Here is a 20,349-nt window from a genome sequence, read left to right as displayed (position 1 = left end):
TAAATATACTCATATATTTATATACCTACGTAGTTGTATGGCATAGAAATTATTTAGTATCAATATAATTAAACAGTAATAAAAGCCAATCGATTCCATTAAAATATCTAACATAAATATTATAATTGTTCTAGTAACAACGTTCTACTTTTCAAATAGGTCTCCGAGGAATTAAGAGGACAATAAATTTAATTAAATTGTCGTTTTAACTATTAAAACAATATATTATAGTGTTTTTAGTGAGTATTTTACATTTTTGTTTTATTAATTACGAAACTGGTTGGGTTTTATAGCCTTGTTGCAGTAATACTCGTAAGCAAATAAATTGTTTTATCCAAGAAAACGGGTAAAATACAACAGTTAACAGCTTAATTTATTTAGTACGGATATAAATGCGCGCGTCTCGCAAACGGTTGTGGAAGTCTTCATTTTATGAGATGAATCAGTGAGACTGGTTATATAATATATATACGTACTATGACGTGTATTCTCGTAGAACAAATAAGTAGAATAAGTAAGCACGGCATAAAAATCGGCCGGTTATTCGCATAATAGATAACCGTTGTGGAAATTTTACGACAAGCCTAAAGCCTATTCACGAATACTTCGATAAATTAAAGAAGAAAATACCAGAAATATATACAAAATATAAACGGGAGTGTGAGTATTTGCAGTAATATTAATAATCAAATTATTAAAGAAATAAAAAAAAAAAATTCAAATAATAAACATTCATCAACTCTAATAGGCTTAAGCTTCATAGTTCATCATCAAGAAAAATAGCAGTGGTAAAGGCTCCAATATAACACAACCATATTATGACGTATAGTATATAATAATATATTAATATATATATAAAGCATATTGAAATTCGATTTCAAAATGTAAACGAGACCGAACGAGATAAAAATATATTCTTCGTCCAAGTTCAAGAACGGGTTTGAACGCAAAACGCCAAAGCTATTACGTGCACTTTGTATAGCGTGCAGCAATCGAGTAATATACGTATGTTTATACACACTACACAAGTATAAACGTTACCGGCGTGCCCTCGAAAGCTGACACGCGCCTGTTTGCACTACGCCAGTGTCAAGGTCTAAATTTCCGCATATAAAATATAGGTAGGTAAGTGGTACGCAACGCTTGTACCTACAGTAACAGTATAACTATACGTATAGTTATATAAACAATGTGTTTATAACGTCGGCGGTGGTAGCCGGAGGGCAGTTATGTTATAGAAAAAAAAAAAATTGCGTTGGTTGAAAAAAAATATCAATACAATTAAAGATATAAACGTAAACGTAAGCGCATCAAGTGTTACAATACCTACCTAAGTAACTTACCTGTTAGCAATTATTATATTTATATACAGATATCGAATGAAGTGATGTTGAGTTTATAAGCACATTTATGTATTTAATAATACAACACGCGTATATTACTTACGTAACATTTATAAGTTATACTTATGAATTATGTAGATCTAATAATAATATACAATATAATTGTTGGCGCACTACGTTGCATTCCGACTTGCTTGTCAACCACACGGGCTGCAGGCACGCGCCCATAATATGATAATAATAATATAACGTAATCCAATAAATAATAAGAAGAAATAAAAACAATAACACCTGTTGTAAAAAGGTCGCAATGTTTCAAACCAATCGGACGTATTTTATTATTGTACATGCGTATAATGAATACATAAATTATTTAGGTAATTTATACTACGTGCAGAAAACGCGCCTATTATTCTATAAAGCCTACGTATATGGATTATTTTATTTATCGAATCTATTATGATGTGATATATATATTCTATATACATAATTTATAAGCCACACATTTTTTTTTTATATCAATACTGCTGTGATTAAGAAATAATAATATGAAGTAATAACCTAATAGCATTTAAAGCAGCAGCTATCTTAGATAACAGTAGGTACAAGCTTGTCTGTTTATTATAAAAACAAATAGTATAACTTATATAAATAAGTACAACGAAACCGATTTGAGACGGGTGTTAACTCTATTAAAACATATAGTAATGGTAATTTAACTTAATTTAATTAATACCACAGGTTTATGATAAACCACAATGTTTGTTCAAAAAAAATTTTTAATTTTCTATGGGGATGGATGTAACAGTTGTGTAAATTTAATCATGATAGTATACTAATATAAACATAATATAATATTATAATTTGAAAAATATAAAAATTAATTAGATTGTGAATTTTTAATGATCATATTGAAATGAAAAAATTTTTTCCGCTACCAACAATATTATTGAAGTTTATAATATATTTTCCAACTTGGAAACGTAACATAATATGTGATATGTTATGATTAAATACAGTTTAAAAACGTTGTTCTTATTTATGGGTGTATGAATAACTCATATAATACTTATTATAAAAGCTTTATAGTCATCAGTCTCAAGGGCATCAGAATAATTTTTAATAAATCGCGTTCAATTATAAACAGTTGATTATTTACGTACATATTTTAATATACGTTCATAAATTTATATATATTTGCTGCAATACCTATTACATGAATAGTTTTATCTGACAATAGTGCATCGTTGCAAAATCATCATTGATTATTTATTAACGTTTAACTAGTTTTCTTAAAAAAAATGTCCCGCTTGCCTCGAGATTACTTAACAAGTGAATATACTATAAAATATAACACACATGAAACTTTTTGCCTGGTGATTTAATGGTATGATGTCATTTACGATTGAAAATGACACAGCACATCACTGTGGTCTATACCAGTGGCGCAACCAAGGGGGGGGGTCCCCGGGTCCGGACCCCCCCCTTGAACCATGTCGTATCTTTCTAAAATAATAAAAATGTTTGACAAAATTGAATAATTGATCCGATTCAGTACCGAGTACAGCTGCTGTGATATTGTGATAATAAAAACGCCTTATAGTTGATAAGAACAAATTACGTGTAAGCTCGTATCGAGAAGTCACCGTTGCAAAAGATTACCATATAACTTTTCTGAGTATTACCATACAGTCACGCACGGATAATAGATATCTATTATCCGTGACAGTCACGCGCTTGCATTGATAATAATTGGTGTTATCGTGTACTATTTGTTTTTACTGTTAACAAATCGTTTGTCGTTTTTCGTAGTTTTCAGTTTTTTTTTTGGCATTTACATAGGTATAGTTACTTTTACTAATATTATAAAATACTTATAAATTTAATATGAGTAAACGGAGCATAATTGATTATTTTAAAACATCAAATGTACCGGCTAAAGTCTGTAGGGGAGAAGAACCACTAGAAGTCCAAACTTCAGAAATACATTCGGATCTAGACACTTCAAATGTACATAGTATTTTTGACATACAGCTAATGGTTGGTAAAAAATTTACTGATGCTGAAAAACTTCAACATCTAGAAAATCTATGGACACCAGGTAAGAACTCAGTATTTCCTTCTACGCAGCATGGCAAAAAACAATTAAAATTTCAATTTGTATGGTTAGAAAATTGGAAATGGCTAGCTTATAGTAAAATTGAAGACGGTGCTTACTGCAAATATTGTGTGCTTTTTTCCAAATATAGAGGTGGAAAGGGTAGTCAGCTATTAGGCCAGCTTTGCACCGAAGCATTTAACAAATGGAAACACGCTTTAGAAAAATTTTCTACGCACGAAAAAACTAACTACCATCAAAATAGTGTAATAGATTTTCAACAAATTTCGTCAATTGTTACAGGAAAAACAGATTCTGTTTACCATCAATTAAACAAAACTGAAAAAATCCAGAAAGAAAATAATCGAAAAATAATAATCCCTGTTATTAATTCGGTAATATTGTGTGGTAGGCAAGGCATAGCTCTAAGAGGTCACCGCGATTCTGGACCACTTAATATAGATGAACCATTAATAAATGAAGGCAATTTTAGGTCATTATTAAGATTTTTTCTTAAGGCTACTACTTTATCTGGTGATGAAAGTTTTAAGTTAGCTAGAGAAAATTGCAGTAAAAATGCTCAATATATCAGCTGGAAAATTCAAAATGAAATAGTTCATATTTGTTTTGATATTATTACATCGAAAATTGTAAAAAAAATAAATGATAGTACGTTTTTTTCAATAATAGCCGATGAAACGGCTGATATATCAGGTGTTGAACAATTCGCTTTATGTGCTCGTTATTATGACGTGAACGAAAAAAAAATGTGTGAGAGTTTTTTAAAATTTGTTCCAGTGGATGATGTTAGTGGTCAAAGCTTAGCAAATCATATTATTACTGAGTTAAAAGGCTTAAATATTGAAATCAAAAATCTACGGGGTCAAGGTTATGACGGTGCCGCAAGTATGAGTGGGAAATTAAATGGTGTCGCAGCTTTAATTAGAAAAGAATATCCGAGTGCATTGTATATACATTGTAGTGCTCATAATCTCAATCTGTCAGTATCATATGCTTGCAATATTCAAGGAATAAGAAACACTATGGGTACTGTAGAAGCATGTTATAACTTCTTAAATACTCCGAAACGACAAAATTTTTTTAATATACATCTGGCTGAGTTGAAAAAAAAAGAAACTTCTTTAAATAAACAAAAACTTAAAAGGCTTTGCCCAACTAGGTGGGTTGAACGTTATAATTCAATAGAAACGTTCAATGAATTTTTCCCTGCAATTATTTATTGCTTGGAAGAAATGATTACATGGAAAGATATTGATACATCGAGTAAAGCTAATCAACTGCTTTTAGCATTGCAATCTTCTGAATTTAATGTAGCTCTCAGTATTCTCAACCACATTTTTCAGTATACGCAGTCTCTTTGCAAATATTTACAAAGTAAAAATATTGATTTGGTGGTAGCTGTTAATCATATTAATCTAGTAAAAAATCAATTAAGTTGTATAAGGGAAAACGCCACTACTGAATTTAACAAATTATTTATTGATATTAATAAAAGATTAAACGATTTTGAACTTACTATTGAAATGCCTAGATTAGCTAAGCGTCAAAAATACCGAAATAATATTCCGACAAAAGATCCCGAAGAATATTTTAGAATCATTTTATTTTTACCGTTTCTTGATTCGTTTGTACAACAATTAAACGATCGTTTTGTTAATCATCAAAACATAATATCTGGATTTCAAATGTTAGTTAAAAGCTCAGAGTTTGATGAAGAAAAACTAAAAGAGCTTGTTGAGTTTTATGCTAACGATGTTGATGATTTTGATCGAGTGAAATCAGAAACTATTTTATGGAATCGTTATTTGACTGACAGTAATATACAATATAATAGTATAATTCAAATACTTAATGAATGCAATCCAGATTTATTCCCAAATATATATAAACTATTACAAATACTTATCACACTTCCTATTACTTCATGTGAGGCGGAGAGATCATTTTCCACGCTTAAAAGGATCAAGAGTTACTTAAGAAATTCCACATCGGAAAGAAGACTTAATGGATTAGCTGCCCTCAATATCCACTACGAAGTCAGTGTAACACCAGAGGAAGTAATAAGTCATTTAAGCTCTACAAAACATCGTTTAGATTTCATCTTATAATTATAAATATTATACTTATATTATACTTTTATTATTATACTTCATTTTATACCGTAATTTTATTGTTACAGAAGTATAGGTACACATTGTACATAACTTTATTTTTTATGTTTATAATAATTAAATTTGCATGCTACTTTAAAATAATTATATTTTTGGACCCCCCCCTTAAAAAAATCCTGGTTGCGCCACTGGTCTATACAATACCTATTAAAGCCAAACCACCCCAAACTACTAACCTTATATTTTAAGTGACAACGCAAGTAAGGTACGCAGCTAGATTGAGCGTATTATAATTATTACTGTAGTGATGCAAAAATCGTACGTCGCAATGCGGTAGATAGTAAACCCTTCAAACCGGTAGAGTCAATAATAAATTAATAATAATAATAATAATAATAATATAAATATGACCAACATACGTGTTATAATACCATCCAAGTCCGTTAGCCGATACCATGCACATTTGAAAGTGTATCTCTCGCACACTCTTTTACTCTTTCCCTCTCTCTCACCCTTTACCTCTTTTATCTCTACCCCTGGTATCTAGGGAAACTCCGCGTCAATGGTTCATATTTTAAGTACCTATAGTGTATATAATATATATATTTATTATATGAACAGGTACTGTAGTTCGAGCTACTGTTGCCGTCGCCGTAATAATAATATAAAAACGACGGTGGTGGCGGCGTGGACCAGGTCTCGTATCACTTCGGGGCAGCCCTGAAGCACAAACACACTCATACATACACATACACACACACACACATATATATATATATATATATATATATATTTATACACATGTACAAAATATCTATCTACCTACCGTCTATACCTGTCTACCTAATACCTTCCCACTTCGACGTTATATTTGTATATATAGTGTTATATACATATGGAGAAGTCTTTACTTTTGTCGAGGCCGCGCGTGTGTGTATGTGCGATGGGAGGCGAAAACACGAATTCCATTAACGCGCGGGATTAAAGAGATATAAAAATAAAAAACATTGGATCCCCGAAATCCCGTCCATCCGGCGACGACGACGGAGACGATCACCTACCTGGACAACGTAGAATGGTATATATAGTTACGTTATAAGTATATACTATATATGCGTGTAGCGACCGTCAGTCGACGAGAAGTAAAAAAAAAAAAAAATAATAATGATCGTAATAAAAATACCAATTGCCCTCGGCATACGATCCTCTGGGCTCTGACATAATGAAAATATTCTATACAACTAGTATGTACAGGGGGCAATATTCGTCCTAATGTTAGTATAGGTGCATATTATTAATATATTATACCTGACGACGATGACGACTATCTCATAAAAGCGTTAGGTTAAATAAAGGCATAATATTACAAGTTTGCTTTATATTTTCAGGATCACAACAAATGCATTACAATAATAGCGGTTTTAACTCTTCAAGAGTATAGTGTTATAATCTCATTTTGTTAAAAGTCAATAATAAGAATAAAAAAAAAAGGACAATCTAATATTTTAACGAATCAATATGCAATGTATAATATTTAAGATGATTGTCTTAATGAATTTAAATGAATAGTCTGTACAAATTAAAATAGTTTTTTTTTTTTTTAATTATTGAAATATTTACCAAGAAATCATTGAATGGCTCGCATTAAAGTATTATCTCCTTATAAAACCTGGGTGCGCCAAAACGCTTTTTTATGCAGATAGTATAGATATTATATTTATGAGTTTTATATTAATATTTAATTCTGTTATAGGTCAATTAAGTATCATTATTATTGATTTCAATAATCACTTCGGTGAATAATATATGTGGGAAATGAAATGTTTATACTTTTTACGCATAAAATAAACATATAATTACCACTAGATAATAATATATAAAATATATTAAAACGTGTAATAAAATCAAACTACAACTCACTTACCGGTGTGCAGGAACAAGTGATTTTTCAGATTTGTGTGTTTGCTGAAACCTCTGTTACAAATGTGACATTTGAAAGGCCACGATCCGTTGTGAACGTACATGTGAGATTTCAGATCGCCAGGCGTCGGGAACGATTTGGCACATAATGTGCATTTGTGTGGTTTCTCCTGCAAACAAATACACAACGTTAAAATAATAATATTAATATTATATGATAACATATCGATTTAACTTGTCACATGACGTATACACAATTATTATCTATTTTTCTCCTTCAAAGGTTATATTATTATATAGCTTAGATATGTAGTCCGTTGGACAGTGTTGCGGTATCTTTTACGAATGATATTAATTGAGTTTTCAACGAAGACGTTAAATAAAAAATAACCGTTTTTACCGTTTAGGTCATAAAACCAATCGCCGCCACTGCGACGACTACTACCTATATATATTATTATTATTATACTGGTATATATATATATATTGCGCGATTCATTATTTTAACATAGACGTCGATTTCGAATCGTAAACACCAGCCACCGGACTTTGGGTTGGTTATATTATAATAATAATGTCTTGGGTGTACCTAATTGTAATTGACCCGTAAAAAAAACACGACGATAAAAAATTAAAACGATTAACGATATAGTATTTTAATACAAATATGTGATTCACGAGGAAAGATTACTATACGTATAGTAATACGACTTGAATGCGTCCACGGGCGCTGGTCATTTCAGAGTTTGGACAATAATAATAAATAATATAATATTACTTTTACACACACCTATCGTATAAAAACAATAACGGCGGTCGCGGTTTATCTGCGGCGTCATAACGTTCGTTATAATATAGTATTATATTTTACACAGGTAGGTACGGTTTGTTCCGAAATGATTTATTTTACTGTCTCACAAGTAAAATAATTTTTTTAAATATGTGAAGGTACTATAATACAGTTGGGTATACATCGTTCTGCACTTTTGTATGTCTCATATAGAGTCATATTATTACAGTCAATCGCGCTTAAAACGTACACCACTATAATATTGCCGCAACGTTATATTATCATAATATTACACGATTCGCGACGTCTATTGGTCTATTGATATAAATAATTATGCTAGATTAAACTCTCAAACAGTCATGAGGAGGTTTCGTTTACCCACGAGCTGTAAAAATTTAAAAAAAGTGGTAGTTTTATATACACTCTAATTATTATTTAAAGACATCTATTCACTAAAGTAATTATTATATTTTTTTATTAAATATAATGATCGAATTTAAGTGTTTACGAAAATAATGGACTCATCTGTAAAATGTAACAACATACGCGCACTTATTTTAAATAATGCTTAGGACTGTGAATCGATCGCTTCTAGTATATACATTTAAGGGTTAAGCAATGTGAAAACAGGGTTAAGCAATGTGAAAACAGTTCGGCCCTCATGTAATGATTTTCAATGAAAAAAAAAAAAAAAAGTATATACATTTAATACGTAATGAACGCGATTCAAAAGAAAAGTAAGGGCTTCTAGATTAATAATTACAAACTATTTTAGAAGATTCAGTTTTCAATGAATAATGACACGATGGACACACGAGGTGTGATTCTAGTGCGTCTTTGTCCGTATATTATATCCTGGATACTAACGATCTTTTTATAGTAGCTCGCGCGAACCGTTGCGTACACAAAACACGCGCGCGTGCACACACCACGATGCGAAATTATTGCTGTATAATTATTTATGTGTTCTCTCAAACTACTGGCCATTAGGTACGTAATACATAATTGTTGAACAAATGTATTTAATTTTTTCTTCCACCGGGCACCTGTTCACTGGTCGTTGTATTGATATTATGTATAGGTACTAGTTATAATATCATAAACACACGGCTGGAGGATAAAATGAAATTTCGATCATAGCCTGCAGCATAAAATCCGTACTTATAATAGATTTAAGCACACGCGTGATTCCTGCGATTATTACAATATTAAATTATACCATGCATAGACAGTTTTCGATGATAAGCATAAAACAAACGAACATAAACAGACGAAAACTCCAATATAATTTAAATGGCGTATTATTATTTACATATTATATGCACACAGCTTGGAAGACGGCAAATATATAATAAATTGTCCTCGTAATAATCTTGTATATTACTACTATTATATTAGGTACCAATTTCGCTGATTGTCGGGAAGTGCTCGCGTATACGAAGGCGAGGAAAAATTCATTTTAGTTGTCGAAGCTTGTGGGGGGGAGAAGTATAGCTAAGTCGGCACCTGTTCGGCGCACGCCAAGGTCGCGCGAGAGGTCCGCACGACACGGACCCGATGGCTGTAACAGCTACAGCAGCAGCAGAAGCAACCGCCACTATTGCTGCACCGGTCATCCGGCCTAGGGGAGTCTGGAGCGCGAAACGTTATAGGCACTTGCGTGTTTCCATCACCGTGTACCGGTTTCCGTGCACGTCACGCAGAGCGTATATTATATTATATTTATATTACACTGACGCCCGTGTTATTATACATAATATATATTTACAAATATACGTATATGCATGCGTTGTACACACTTAATATAATAATCATAACGAGAAAACGAAAAGAAAATAATATAATTATTATTGTTTTTTATAATTTTCTTATGTGTTTTATTATTATTTCGATGTCACTGCGATTACGGTACATCTGTTACCCAGGAAAATCGCTCTGAACGTGATTTTAACAACAGATTTATTATATAACGTATTATAATATTATAGATATATATATATTATTCGTCAAACGGAAGTTATTCATATTTTATCTATCACTGTTTCATTTTAACTTGCGCGCTCACGTCAGCCAAGTCCAATCTCAAATAATCGGACGTTTCGATCACTATACCAATACCAATATATAGGTATATTTATTAAATTACTGCATACACGTTTCCCCACTATTTCGTGCAGCACGCGATCTACGTTTGTATATTAAGAATGTATATACGACGAATAAAACACGACTGTGTGTTTATATCCTATACAGTTCGCGTGAACCACCCGACCAAACCGGCTGCCGCCCATTGACGACGACGATGGGTATCGTCAGGCTACCGGAGGTTTAAGTAAATTATACATCATATATGTATGTATACAGGAGGTACCTATATATATATGGCTTGATGTTATATTATACGTATTATACGAATGAGGGAAAAAAAACAATCTTTCGATTGATTCGGGGTCTGAATGGTACACGGCGAGGTATATACCGTGCAATAAATTATATAAATTACCCATGTATAACATATATATATATTCATGAACATACTACGCAGAGAGACAGAACCGTGCATGCAAAGATATTGTAGCTACAGCCATCGTTAAAGTCTCCGGGTCTAGTTTTTTGATATTTTTTTACCCAACAAAACAATGACGCGTTTTTTTCCTCTTTTTTATTAATGAGGAATACCCAATACCAAGTATAGGTACCACTAATATCGATTGTTTTGCAACGATACGAGTCATCGAGTCGATGGTCCAATATAACCAGGATTTTATCATTGCTGAGAAAAATAACGTAATCAAGTCTTTATATTATAGATATATAAATTTATGACTACATATATACATTATATACACAAATATATTTCGGTACTCTTTGTACGTAGATATGTGTACATGATAACGATGTAGCTGCCTGCTACTTGTTTAATTAATATATAAAATAACGACGCACGTGTTATACTTTCCATGTTATATTATCGGCGATCGTTCACGTTGTATTTGTAACGAACAATTTCAATGATTGTACAGTTTAACGTCCTGCTTAAATAGGTAAATAATATTAACAATCGCGTCTTTTTGCTGCCAAGTTATTACCTATATAATATATAGGTACACTATACAGTCAAAAACGACACCAATTATTTTTTACACGAAACTATATACAATAGCAACAAAATATGTGCGTTTTATTGTTGTATACTCTTATATTATATACGCGTATAACTGCAATATTGTTTAATTATATTGTAAACATTTTAATAACAGTATTTCATCGCACCACAGTGACGACGTAGGGAAATAATTTACTATGCTATCATAGATATATTTATAATATTATACACAGCTTCTGTGTGTTTGCTGCATTGGTGCGCGTGTATGATACGCACGTAGTTATTTAAAAGCATTTTTAATACATTCGGATAGACATGCATCGTCTTCGTCATTATTATCATTATCATTATCCATATGGGACGCATGTAATTTTATTGAAACAGACGTAACTTGAGGAAATTGGGTGTGGAGTGATGGCTGGGCACATTTGGTCCTAATGGATGTCTGACCCAAATACTGTATGACGGGACTCCGCGTGTATTATATTATTATTGTACGTATAGGTATATATTGTAGCAATCCCGGTCGCCTTCAAGCATAACGAACTACCGCTAGTTAATGAAGAAAACGCGCGGGGACGAAACGTTATAGCTGAATATAATACGTTCGTACAACAATATATATATATATATATAATTATTATTATATAAGAGGTAAACACGACGTTCATATCAATAAAGTACTATACCGACGACGACTGTCGGAACGAATCGTAAGGGTACGCCACCTGTCCGCCGCCACCGACTCTCCCGTCCGCGGAACACAAGGTGAATACCTGAATTACTATATATATATATGCATATGTAGGCACTGTAATAATAATTTAATAATTGTGACTTGCCCGGTAATTATTCGATCAATATAATATATATGTAGGTAGTACTGTATAACCATATGTATATATTTGTGAGTTTGATGGTATATATATATATAAGGGTGTGAGCTGCGCACAAAAGGCGAACAATGCATGCATATTATATAGTAATAATAATGTTTTCTTTTCATATATGGGGTGGACGGGGAACTAGGAGGGAGTTACAAAGAAACCGTACAGACCGCGCGTCTTTCTCAAATAATAATAATAATCATAATCATATTGAAAACGACTTCTGCGAGAACCCTTCGCGAGACCATTGTTCCCATTGTAAAACGATCAATACGACGACGGGCACTGCAACACCAAATGGGAGCTGATCCGACATGTTTTCACTATTAGGCCGCTGTACAATAATGATCATAATAATAATCAATTCTGATCGGCCGCGCGAGTCTTCGTGGCGTATCTATATATGGTGAACGTGTAATGTATAATATTATATAATATTATTGTAATAACAATATAATGTAATATGTACACAGCAGATTCCTTCCGCCGCCGCAAAAATATGATACTTTTAACACAGCACAGATTATGACGTGTAAATGACACGATGTCCGTGGACAAATTCTTAATTGTCCAAATAATAATTTTACCTGTTAGGTATCAATATACTGATTATTAAATGTACAATTTTATTACACGACACGATAATAAAATAATGTGGATGAACTGTAGCGTCTGAACACGTCCCGCGTCGTTTCTTGAATCTTTGTGGACACCATTATGTATAATATTATTATTTATTTTTACGTTTTTATATGCATATTTATTATATTTTTTGTATATTATATTGATCACTGCTGCGTCGATTTGTTTTATCAAACGCATTTTACGATAGCATAATTTTTATTTTATCGGGTGGCGGATATTTTTAATTCGAATTTGTGGTAAATCTCGTGTTACAAAATCTTCGATGAGGGTAGGAAAAGAGAGGAGAAAAAAAACTGGTCGCTTGCTGTTTTCACAGCAAAATAATATATTATACTCATGCGTTTACTATGTACAGTCTCTAATCGTTGTCGTCGTCGCCGTCAGCCACGCGTTTGATTAAAAATATCAAACGCCGCGTAAACGATTCGAAGTGGCTGGGAAAAAAATGTAAATTATTTTAAACCGTGATCGGTCATTCCTGTCGTGCGAACAAGATTACATGAGAATATATTATTATTTAATTTGATAAATATGGTAGGTGGGTGTCTACTGTATAATATATAGGCAGATATATATAATATATTAAGTATAATAATGTATATTAGGATGGAACGATAATGTTTTCATGTGATATTGGCAAAATAATATACACATTGCGCACAACAGACGAATACTGAACGATTTAGAGGAATAAAAATGCGCTGTATACTGGATTTTATTCATCGGCTGCAAACGGGTTTTTTTTTATTTTTAACGAGATCGAAACATCGCAGCCGGTGTTTTTTTCTCGAATACATTATTATTTGGAAGAATATAATTATATTCTTCTTAATATATATATATATGTGTATACAAATATAACGATATATTAGGCATGATGAAATGTGTCTAATGTTCATAGGTTTCCAATATTATATTATATTATACTACACACCATGCTATGTTTTCTGTATCTACTACCTATAACTATATTATTATACTCATATAAATCGGCAATCCGTTTGCGTGCGCATCTAGTCGTCGCCACCGTCGATCGCCGCGCCTGCAGAGGGTGGGGGTGTTGTGAGAATTGTTTCTCGGACCGTGTCCAAGAAGTATGTGTTTTTTTCACGGGGTTCCGGTCTGTCAGAAACCCTTTTTTATTGTTGGAGGGAAGTAGAAGAATAAGATAATAACGATTGTTACGATCCGCCGCCAGCGCCCCGACCAAGACGTATACGCACACACACACATACAGACACGTATACACAAGAGAACACCATATGGTTTTGTGAAATAGGAAATTGCTCTTCAAACGCCCAGCACATATACATAGGAGTGCACACGATACACAGTCATTTCCTTAAAAAAATAACACGCACGTGATGTAATTGCTTTTTTTCTCTGGTATTGTTGCGCGACAGTTGGCCGACAAAAAAATAAAGAAATAATAATACGAACTTACAACAATATTGCTCCGAGGTGCACCTGACAAAAATATGCGTGTCAGCTAGGTATGATATTATGTTTAATATATATATATAATACTGGCAGCTACGTTATAATATAGTATTGTCGGTTAAAATTGTTCGATTTCAGATATACCACTCTTGGAGTAGTATGAAAAGACAGTAATATTTAATGTTTAATCAAATTTTATTGCCGTAGGTACGAGACATCTGCTGCTATATGTAAACATGTCTAAATTCGCAAAATTGATATTTTTTATTAAACAGTTTGTTTATAAAGTAATAAAGTAATAAAAACCACAATAGAACTAATAGAATATCGGAAGGAATAAAAAAATGCACATTGTTTTAATATACTGTTAATAAATATAATAAATTTATAATATATTGATCTGGTTTCCGGGAATGTATTTTTATTGTTAATACTGCGCGTATATGACCTATCTACCTATATTTTAAAGAATCGGGAGCCCAGACGTTTTAATCTGAATTTGATAGTGATAACGTTTCAAGTTTGATAAATTTAACTAAGAGTTTAATAAATTATAAGAATTTGTTTTAATATTAATATATATTATGTACTGTATAGTTATAAATTATAATAAAATTACGTATAAATGTATAATAATGATATATATATATAAATTATACACATACATATATTGATTATATAAAGACGGTTCGACTATCAATTGTTGTGTTTATAATTAATTATTATAATATTTATTCAACTAATAAATAATATAAATTCTTTTATAATATTTTATATTTACTTAATTGATATATGCGATATTTAATATAAAGATTCGGGTGAACTACCGTGGAGAGACATTAAACTGTGACTTGTGAGACTTTAAACGGTAGCCAAATAGTTGCTTTGTTGTGTGTTCGCACAATGCAATTTATTGTAAAAAGTAATGTGTGTTATCAGTAGATATATAAATACGAATATTTAGTACGTTCAACGTTGGGAATAGAGACGAATGACGAGAATTTAACAATTTCAATTTCGTACTTTTCGACGACGTCGCATTGTGTTTCCTACAGTACCGTCAACGGACATACTATATTATAAAGATCGTATTATATTATTATACAAATATAATAAAGATATAACCGTATATTATTTTTATTATTATCAGCGAATATATTATTAGAAATTATAGAGCCCCATAGAGATGCTACTACATCAACGCCGGAAACGTTTTGTTACTACGTCTTATTCCTACCTCCACCGCCACCATCGTAAGCATATGCGTATTAAGTACCTACCTAGTACCTACATATAGTTTTATACGCACACAACCGCAGTCCGACGCAGCAGCCGACGATTGTTGTTCGAATAGAATAAATAATATAATAATAATAATAATATAATCGTTTTCAATTCAATCGGTTTCGTCTGTCGAGCGCGCGCGCCCGCGTTTAAGTGGCACGCGCTCCGCCCGCCGCCGCGCCGTCAAATTACGATTTCCTCCGGACCGCAAGCCGGTCATTAGTGTTTTTTTTCTGACGGCCTCCGCACGTATCTATTGTACATGTATAAATATATATATATATATATATATTATACATGAATACTTTAGTTATACACTTCTTCCTCTTTCTTAATGGACCCGTCTGCAACACTCGACACGATGACGACACTGCACACACGATAAACGACGATGATTTTGCAACTTTTTGTCTCTCAAAAACGCCTCTTGTTTAGGCCTTCTTGCTGCCTCTGTTCAGGCGTCGTTCGGGCACCAAGTCGGACGAGGGTAGATTTACTACAATGCGTTTTTACAGCGCGCACTGATGGCTACCGTGTGCAGAGTATTCTCATATCTATATATACAGGAAGTCATATGGTCTTGTTTTCTTTTTCCGTGCATCTTACGTACAAGTTGTATATATATATTGCTATGTGTGTTATGCATGTATATTATGTATTTCGGTTCGCTGGTTTTCGATAACGACCTCTACATTGTATCTACAATTGTACGTGTGTTGTACACATTAATTATATATGTAGGTATACGAGTATGTACACTATGGATAGGCAACCACGGGGGTCAGGAAAACGTATAGTTATTACTTATTATTATCTGATCGTCGGTGGTGCACAGAATGATGTCGTTCTTCAGTTAGCTATATAATGTGGAGGACGTACTATATTATAAAATACACAACCCTTCAGCCGTCACGGATGTCGACTTGGAACTCTTGAATCGTACATCCTTCACCCACGCCCGCAATATTAGCGCCAGAAAGACGTCCGGTTATAGTTTCCGGAAATTAAATCGATTATTACCGCTATAAACCTTTATGATAATCACACGATAAGACAATACACACAAATAATACGAGCGTATTTGTAGTCACGGTCAAATTTAATAAATTCTACAGCTTTGACAACGACCCCGCGGTTACGATATAGTAATATTTTTTTCTTGTTATATGCTATTTCGCTCCGTTTCAAACGAATAGTGTTTTGAAATGATTGTTTACCATAGATACCGCTGTACTGAGAATTTCCTCGGCCCCTCCGGTCACACTGAATTTCCGCGCCGTCGATCTTGTCGTACGATTGTATAATATACGATCGCCTGACTCGTATTATATAGGTACATACGTTTTCCATAATGCACCTGTATATGACATTTACCGTGATCGTATTACTCGTGGTTCAATTTTTTTCTTCTTTGCGCCGATTGTCGCTTATCCGCATCTGGCTATAATGTACGCGGTTATGTGTACAACGTGCAATAGCAGTAATAACGGTTATAGTAGATGTGGTGCTTCGTACATAATATTACCTATTTATTATTACTATTATTATTATTATTGATATTTATTGTTATTGAATCGGTGGATAGTGACCACGGTATTGCGTTTTAGACTGAAGGAGATGGTTGCACACATAATATAATATACGCATACAGTGTATAGCCAATATATAGCTCATAAATACCGAAGAAACGGTCGTGTGCTGGTCATCAGCTGCCCTCCCCGCCATGAGCGAAATACAACCGTAGTTTGCACCTGAATATAATATACGATGGAGATACGTGACGACGATAAGACGCGATACGGTCCGGATAACATCGTACGCGTATATATGCGTGTATATTGTATATGTACATGTAAATGTGTATGTGTATAAAACTATAAATATAAATACCCGCGAAGTTCCCACGGCGAATAACAGTCATCGCTGCCGGGCGAGTGCGGTGTAGTAGATACCTGTTGTGGCTGGAGAAGAAACGCCACAGCTGCACTGTACACCACACGGGATGATCATATTTTTATAGCTGCGATTAAGGTGCGCACGCTGAACGACCGTCCGGTGCTCTGACCATGAGCGACACGAATGTACAACACGTCGCGACAATCGATTTTCATAAAGCGCATTACAACATAATAACAACACATCAATCGCGATTCGTCTATCCATGCCATCCATGGTATAAATTTACTGTTATTTTGGTTTCTTTAAGCAAGCCCAACACAGTTTTATGCTTTGGACTTAATTAATTATCTTGATTTTTTAAATTTCTATGTCAAAAATTTATTTTTAAGTACTTATTGCTTTATTGCCCTTATTGGCTAGTTGTGACATTCGAAAACTGTTCTATGACAACACATAATATTAAATTTTTACTAACTTTCTTCTATAGAAGATTTATTATAAGCAGTTAGTTTTTTTTTGTTATTTGAAGTATTGCAGTGATATGCTGAAGTTGGAAGTTGAACAATTGAATTTGGCTTCTACAAAATTGCTCTACTTCATTGTAGATACTAAACTTAACCAGACGTATGTCTTTGTTAACTACGTATTGGGTCTGTAATGATTTATTATTGCAAATTTATACCCTATCATCACTGTGACAGTCTAGCGCAATGTCCTTCGACGGTTTTTTTTTCATGCGTATACAGACTTACCCATCGCGCAATCATTGCGGCGATTTCAATAATATCATAATAATTAACACAATTTTTTCACAGCACCAATTGCAATAATAATACATCGTCGTGTCATAGTTATTATTGTTGACGTAGAGTCGTGTGGCGTGCCGTTCGCATTATATTTTATCGCTGCGTGTTGCGTGTCGAAGGCGCATTTATATATTATATAATATATTGTGTACAATAATATAATGTACCGATTCCGTCGACACATCTGCCGCCGTCGTCTTCGAGTCCGATGTTTTTTCCCGACTTATACATATTGTAAGTTGATTTTAACAATAATAATTTATGGACCATGAGACCGGAATTTTTGGAGTCGTTTTAGCTAGTAACCATTACTACAGTATAATAATATACAGATTTATGGAATTTTACGTTTTCGATTGTCACGTTATAGCCTATAGTTAGTTTGACGCGTACAATATCATATAAATGCTCTGTTCGATTTTCAACAATTCTAAATCGAGACTCATTTTTACATCACTCTCCGGGATAATATTATTATATATTGCACATGTAAAACGTGACGATGAGCTGGAGACATGGCGCACTACATTTAAAAAAAATAATATGTTTTGCCAAAAAATTATTTTGATTTATTTTTTTCTAATATTTTTATTAATCCTATAATAGTTATTAATTTGTTTATTGCAGTTTTTTATTGAACGATTTTTATAGCCCATGTTTTCTTGTTAGCGTGAATGGATTAGAGATGAACGATGGTGGTATCTGTTTGACGGATTTTACATGTTTTAATTATTCCAATCGATCCGTCTTTATTTTATTTTGTTTTTTTTTCACTTTGGTTGATGCATAATAAATAGCCAATGAGATGTTTATTCGTTCTGCCTGAAAGTTTGAGAATATGTGTTTCTGAAGAATACATATGTTCGTTGTTTCTTTAAACAAGTTAAAATATAGTGGGTAATTGTGTTGAGTTGATAATATTTTTATTTAAGAGGATTGAGGATATGATAAGGAGTGTTATATTGTTTCAATCATTTTTATGTTTGATAAAAATTATATTATTAAAAATAAATTATCTTTTCAACGTTCCTACTTTTAGTGTTTTTATGTAGTGTAATACTTCGATAATTAAACATATAAGTATTGCATCGAAGCGTATATCACCACTATTATAACTGTAACAACTGTGCTTTAGTTGTAAATCGATCTTGCGGTTTATTCATTCCTAAATTAGGTAGCTTCACGGAATGAATGTAAGCTTAAACTATGTATACTATCCAAATACAATTAATGTTTACGGAGCTCTTAAGTTAGATAGTAATTATTTGAATTAATACATGTATATGTGTAGAACTTATTTCAATTAAGGTTGTAGAGCATGCATATCCTTTCTTCTACTTTTATTCTCTTAGTTTAGAGATCTTCGTTATTTTCAAATAAATAATTAAAAATAAATAACGATTTCATTCCACAATAACGATTTAACACGTAAAACTATAAACCATAAATGTGACGATGTCGTCACTTTATATCTATATTACATTCTATCATACTTATATTATACCAACAATTTCAAAAAAAATAATCACACATCAGGCGATCTTACGCGTGGTCATGTTTAATGATTAAATTTATATATATACCTACATTGTACATAGTATAATATACAGTATACACACATGAAGAGAATTGCAACCGATCCCGCGATGAGCGGTTGTGTGTATGAGTGCAGCAACTAAATAATATACGTCCTATCGACGTCAACCGGTTATACGAGATGAATTTTGGTTCCAAATCTTAACTATAATATAACTAAATGCACAGTATAATAATATATATCTAATAATATAAAGGTTCGAGTCACGTTGAAACCACTTTTTCCTTCGTGTTTACGACAAAATTGATCGAAATATTAAAAACCATTCTGGTTTATTATACTAATATATACTATTTTTTTTTAAATTGCGAGCACATAATAATAATAATAATAATAATAGTAATAATAATAAAAAGAAAAACATGAAATTAAACCACCAGTATCCGGACACCATCTCGACGC

General features: G+C 32.6%; 1 protein-coding gene across 2 annotated transcripts in view; it reads right to left on the bottom strand.

Moving 5' to 3' along the window:
• The window catches only part of LOC112596945 (zinc finger protein 2 homolog), a 95,626-nt gene that overhangs the window by 29,714 nt on the left and 45,563 nt on the right, over positions 1 to 20,349 (bottom strand). The window contains exon 6 of one of the 2 annotated variants that reach the window (XM_025342832.1): positions 7,498 to 7,663. In XM_025342832.1, the coding sequence (XP_025198617.1) occupies positions 7,498 to 7,663 (166 nt within the window). Of the gene's footprint in view, positions 1 to 7,493; positions 7,664 to 20,349 lie in introns of both variants that reach the window. The other variant, XM_025342833.1, reaches the window with a different exon arrangement.

This window comes from Melanaphis sacchari, unplaced genomic scaffold (genome assembly GCF_002803265.2).
Source record: "Melanaphis sacchari strain LSU unplaced genomic scaffold, SCAv2.0 Contig36_pilon_pilon, whole genome shotgun sequence".
Lineage (NCBI taxonomy): Eukaryota > Metazoa > Arthropoda > Insecta > Hemiptera > Aphididae > Melanaphis > Melanaphis sacchari.
Note: the sequence above shows the minus strand (reverse complement) of the source record. Positions and strands in the feature narration are given on the sequence as shown.